Source organism: Artemia franciscana, chromosome 15 (assembly GCF_032884065.1).
Source record: "Artemia franciscana chromosome 15, ASM3288406v1, whole genome shotgun sequence".
Taxonomy (NCBI): domain Eukaryota; kingdom Metazoa; phylum Arthropoda; class Branchiopoda; order Anostraca; family Artemiidae; genus Artemia; species Artemia franciscana.
Window position 1 is genome coordinate 24,480,611 of NC_088877.1, and position 6,000 is coordinate 24,486,610.

Below are 6,000 nucleotides of genomic sequence, written 5' to 3' on the forward strand. Positions count from 1 at the left end.
GAGAGGGGGGCTGTAATTTTCTTGTCTAAAGTTTCAACAATGGCAATATAAAACATATGATTTTTAATTTTATAAGACATCATTTTCAAATCGCATGCAACTGAATTACGCAATGCAGGGGGCTGTTGGAAAAGCAAGTCGTTCAACTACAAGATTCAGTCTACTATGACGGGCACGACAGTTCAAGGAAGAGGAAGCAGAGGCGCCTTTTGGGCAAAATCTTGGGGTGGGCATGAACTCCATCTGCCCCCCCCCCGACTCATTTCGTGACACGTAAGAAAAAATGCAGGTTTTGGCAGCATATCGATCGAATATTCTCAGTGAAAACGCATTTTCAGCACCCGTGTGTTGCTTGGAAATGCACTGTAACCGAATGTGGAATTCAGCCACACTGAACTCTAAGATTTATTGTAACAACGAAGATTACAATCAACGAGGTTAAGTGATTAAACTGAAAAGTGGAATATTCAACCAGACTACAGACTGGCCTTCCTCAGCGAGAAACTTTCTTATTTAAGTAAACCATCCGTCGGTGAAAGTAATCTTTCTAGGCTAGAAAACAAACGCTCATTGCTCGCTGTTGTCACAGGAAGTGTGGCAGCAATACGAAGTACTAAAATTACTTCTGAGTAAGCCACTGGTAATGCCTGAAGATGGTCGACAATGTCTAGGGAGTTTTCCGGCTTTTTCTCCTCATCGAGCAAGAAAAGCTTGGCAATACCAGCTTGAGATTGGAGTAGAATGTCGTCGATATCCAGCTCGCCGTAAAGAGCAGAGAAACGCTTGAGCAACTCTGTCCATAGAATTTCGAGCTTGGATCCAAGGTTTCGAGTGTACTCAGCACTTGCAAGTTATCTGTGATCCTTCTGTCAAATTCGGCTAGTAGACGGTCGAAAGTCTCGAAGTATTCTCGTTTCATTTCATCCGCCAAAGTTGTTGTCCGATTGTCAGATTCGATTAAGTTCTTTCCTAGCGTCGAAGTTGTCACAAATTGTTTCAGATGCTTGGTGATCTTTGAGTTCTTCAAGGTCGTCCTTTCTGACCAAAAAAGGAGGGTCTAGTCGCGTGTTCATTCACAGCAGGTACTTCAATTTCGAGTTCTGTCGCAAACTCTTTAGTCTTCTCGAAAAGCAATACGAATGAGGCGTCTGAACGCAGGTCGGTGAGTTGGCTTCTTGTGGCCTGGATCAGGGCGCAATCGGGAAATAACCAAGTCGACGGCCTGGAGCTACTGAGACAGCTAGTTCGTCGCTCGCATAATTGTCTCTATATAATGCAACTGGAAAACAATAAGGAACGATTCCATCTTCTTCTGCAGCCCAGCTGCCTCTGTCGTGCTTCGCCGTTGGCTCCCTCGCTTACAGCCGACAGTACAGCTAAAATGCATTCATATCGGAGTCTAACCTTCGATATAGATCGATATCAGTAATACAATCGTGTTCGATACTTCATTGCAGCTCCCAAACTGACAGTTCTGCAGCTTTCTAGGTTTCAAAAAACAACTGATGCCAAGTGTTGCTGTTGGAAGTGAATGTGTATAGAGTCTGTACCAGTGACAAAAAAGAATCAACAGTGCCGACAGATTCAGCGCAGCTCGCAATGACCAAATTTAGCTAATATGCATGGCAATGAATGTAGATTGCCTGTTGTGATTTCGCTCTCAAATGAGCTGGTCCAAAAGTGCCTCGATTCCAGGCTAAGAATTCTAAATCCAAACCACAATGAGCCAATTAAAATGAGATTAAATAATTGTGCTTGGACGTAAGTACGCAGATTTGCACCTATTTTCTTAAAGGGTGATAAAAACAAGCCTGCTAAGTGCCTCAAAATACTTTCCTATGAGATACATTACTCTGTAAACCCATCTTTGAAAGTCTCATTTCCCCAACCTAACCCATTTTCCTGGAGATAAACCTTACAATCAACAAACCTTTACTCTGTAGCCTAGGGTTACATATGGTCTTATTAAAAAAAATAGGTTACATCGGCTCTGGGAAAAATTTCATTATTATGTTCAAAATATTCTTTGTATACTTTTTTGTTACTATAGGGAAAAATATTATTTGCGCCCTCATTTAATACGCAAATATGTTACATTTTTCCGAGTACTTCCAACTTGCTAAAAAATCATCTAACTTAACAGACGAAAGCTGTTAAACAGCGAGCAACCCTAATTCACTAACTATTTACAGCTGGCACTCACTATGCAGAAATTATCCATACCTAAATAAGTAGCACTAGGATGGACTTCTGACTCGCGCGTGATCATTAAGCTTGAAGCCAATATACCCAGTTATGATGCAGGTAGCATTGCTCTATTCATGGTGATTATGATATAGCGCAAAGAGGGGTACATATGTTTACCCTATAGGTAGCTGTCAGAATGTGGTAGCAAGTAATGTAAAAAGCACTTTAAAGTGGACAATACTTCTAAAGTAAAGGATGCAAGGAAAACGAGATGAATTTACTGGGATTGGGGCTTTTTATTGGGGAGGGGTTAAGGTTTTACTTGCTAATTCCACATAGTGAATTATGCTTGCTTCAATTTGAGTATAAACCTCCCTTTTTTATGGGGAGAGGGGGTACTCTTAATACACATAGATAGAGGCTTACTTCCATACAAGCAGACACCCAATCTTTTTTTTTAAGTTCATTCGTGGGTCACTGTTCATTTCGATAAGTAGACTGACAAAGTTTCCCCTTTAGAATGAGATTTTATAGTCCCCAGAGAACAAAAGAAAATTACCCGGTCCCGCTAGAAGAATCACAAGCCACTGTATAACAGAGACCCTTTGTTCCTCAAGAATGAATAGTGGATCATGTAGCACTTCACTCCTTGTACGGAAAAGTCCCTTGTATGTCAAGAATAAAGGGAACAAAAGGCTCTGTGTATAAAGCAGAAATGTACTGGGCTATTATCAGTTTGGACTTTGTCCCTACTTGAGAGGGCCCTGAAGGTTTTTTCCTGGCCCTCGTCGGTTTTTGAGCATAACAACCAAAACCATCTTGAAGAAAACGTTTGCATTAGTTTACAAACAAGTCCCTATTACATAACAACCAAATAAATCATGATTTGGCGGGCCCTGAAGGTTTTTCCTAGGCCTCGTGGGTTTTTTAATATTTAACATAACAACCGAAGCAATCCTGAAGAAAACATTTGCATAAGTAAATAAACAAGCCCATATTACGTAACAACCAAATAAATCATGAGTTGATGGGCCCTGAAGATGTTTCCTAGCCCTCACAGGTTTTTAAAGATAACAACCAAAGAAAAGATTTGCAAAAGTAAACAAACAAACCCCTAATACGCAAAAACACTTGAATTATGAAGAAAACACCCCCCTATTACGTCACAAGCAAATGCATCTTGACATTATTTTTTAAGTGGACGGATCGGGGTTCAAAGGGGGGTATTGTGTGTTTGAATCCAAAAAGGCCTCACTACTGTATCCTCCTTCAACAATTTTCAATTAATTTGAGGCCCCAGAGTTATCAATAGACAGCAACTTCCCCCTCTTTGGTTCAAAATTGATGTTCGATACCACAAAATGACAGACAATATTGCTCTGCTCCGGCATAGTCTTTTGGATCGCTAAAAAACCTGCACTAGCATTTTAATTTTTGTTTGAACGAACTATCTTTCAATTTGCTAGGATTATTAGCTTAACATGACGACCCATAGACAAAGAACAATAAAAATGTATCTGTGATATTCCTTCTCGAAAAAAGTTGCAAATTTCCAAAAAATTTGGAATTCACGAAATTTGAAAAAATAAAAAATTTCATCTTTGCAGAAAAGAAAAACCAAATAAAAACCCATCGGGGGTATTTTTTCTTTGTTTCAAACTGATGGAAATTTTCCCAGGTGCATAGCTTTTAATGAATAGCTTTATGTATGTTGACTGAAATATATTTGAAATCACCACAAAAAACTGATTCTTTGCATGTATACATTACTATCAAAATTTATTTTTTAAAGTTTTGTTACTAGTAGCCCAGGTCGTTTCTTACTTACGGCTCGTTACCAGGAAATACTTGAAGCTTTTATATACAGCTATTATCAAACATATAAATGGACTTATTTTTCCAAATCTCTGCGAATTTTTGTAAAGTACGAAAACGTCTTTTCTCTGTTGAACATTTTGCTTCTATTTTAGTATCTCTGGAAGAAGTTTGGATGGATCGAACCTGTGCCAGTGGCAAACTCATACAAAATGAGTCAAGAAACAAAAAATGCATACGTGAGTTCACTTTCCAGAGAAATAATTCTCAGAATTTATAAGAGATATCAGATAGACTATGAAATGTTTGAATACGACATCAATGCAGTGTTAGAGGTTGCGAAGGCTGCTCCATTGACAGACCAAGAACTCAGTGAATCTGAATATTGAATAAATTAAGAAAAGACAAGTCATTTTATTATTAAGAAGAAACTTTCAAGTAACTGTAGGCTTCTTAAACATTTGATTAGTTGCTTCATTGGATGTCGTGACAAAGGTTACCGAATGAAGCTGACTGGACTTCAATGGCTATTTCAAACCTGCTATGCATAAGATAGCAACCGAAGATATTTAAGAGGTGATTATGTGATATGGGACATCTATAACTCTTGGAGGCCAATTTTCAGTACATAAGATGTAGATGCCTCGTCTGTTCTTAAGATGGTACCAAGGACAGCCAAAACGCAATTTGATTTTTGAGTTGGTTTAGTGAAAGTAAACATATGCAAATATTTATTATAAGAATGAAAATAAACTGAGAATTCAGTTTTTAATAAAAGAAAAGGCCTTCATACGTAGTTATGCCGTTTTCGCTATTAGCGAGTACCAAATTAAGAGAAAAAAAAAACTATTGATGAGAAATCCCGAAAACAACGAGCTGAAACATGCACGAAACAGCTTTTAATGTATTTTTTGTCGAAGGCGTAGTAGTATTAAAGAATCAACTGATGTTTGATGTTTGAATTCTACTAATTAAATAAATCTAATTAAATAACTAACTAATTAATAAACTAATTAACTCTAACTAATTAAATAAATCTAAATAAATCTAACTAATTAATTTGGTTTTGTTCTTTCAAAATTCTTCGCAGCGACATAAAAAAATGTAAAGTTTTCCTATGAAATCCATAATTTTTGAAAACCAAAAATAAATTCTATTAAAAATTCAATTTGTAGGTGTAAATAAACCTAAAATGACTTTGGAAAAGAAAAATTGTGTACTTGTATGATGTAGCCCCTACCGCTCAAAAGGTTCATTCATTAAAGTATTATAGAACCGTTTTTATGGCACTTGGTATTAACCAAGTGACATATAGTAATCGCACATTCTGTCGGTCCCGGTTTTGCTACTTTAGGCACTTCCAGGTAAGCTAGGACGATGAAATTTGGCAGGCGTATCAGGGACCGGACCAGATTAAATTCGAAATAGTCGTTTTCCCGATTTGACCATCTGGGAGGGGGCCCGTTAATTCGGAAAGAATAGAAAAATTGAAGTATTTTTAACTTACGAACGGTTGATCAGATCTTAATGAAATTAGATATTTGGAAGGATATCGTGTCTCAGAGCTGTTATTTCAAATCCCGACCGGATCTGGTGATATTGGGGGGGAGTTGGGAGGGGGAAACCTAAAATCTTGGAAAACACTTAGAGTGGAGGGATCGGGATGAAACTTGTTGTGAAAAATAAGCACGAGTCCTAAATACATGATTGACATAACCGGAACGGATCCGCTCTCTTGGGGTAGTTGGGGAAGGGGGATAATTCTGAAAAATAAAAATATGAGGTATTTTAACCTACGAACGGGTGATCGGATCTCAATGAAATTTGATATTTAGAAGGATATCGTGTCTCAGAGCTCTTATTTTAAATCCCGACCAGATCTGGTGACATTGGGGGGGGGGGAGTTGGGAGGGGGAAACCTAAAACTTGGAAAACACTTAGAGTGGAGGGATCGGGATGAAACTTGGTGGGAAAAATAAGCAAAAGTCCTAGATACAT

The 6,000-nt window shown here is 38.0% G+C and overlaps 1 protein-coding gene across 2 annotated transcripts in view; it reads left to right on the forward strand.

Annotated features, from left to right (window-relative positions):
* LOC136036230 (carbohydrate sulfotransferase 11-like) overlaps positions 1–4,848 on the forward strand; it is a 57,227-nt gene extending 52,379 nt beyond the window's left edge. The window contains exon 6 of one of the 2 annotated variants that reach the window (XM_065718325.1): positions 4,158–4,822. In XM_065718325.1, the coding sequence (XP_065574397.1) occupies positions 4,158–4,391 (234 nt within the window). In that variant the 3' untranslated portion in view covers positions 4,392–4,822. Of the gene's footprint in view, positions 1–4,157 lie in introns of both variants that reach the window. The other variant, XM_065718324.1, reaches the window with a different exon arrangement.
* The last annotated feature ends 1,152 nt before the right edge of the window (positions 4,849–6,000 follow it).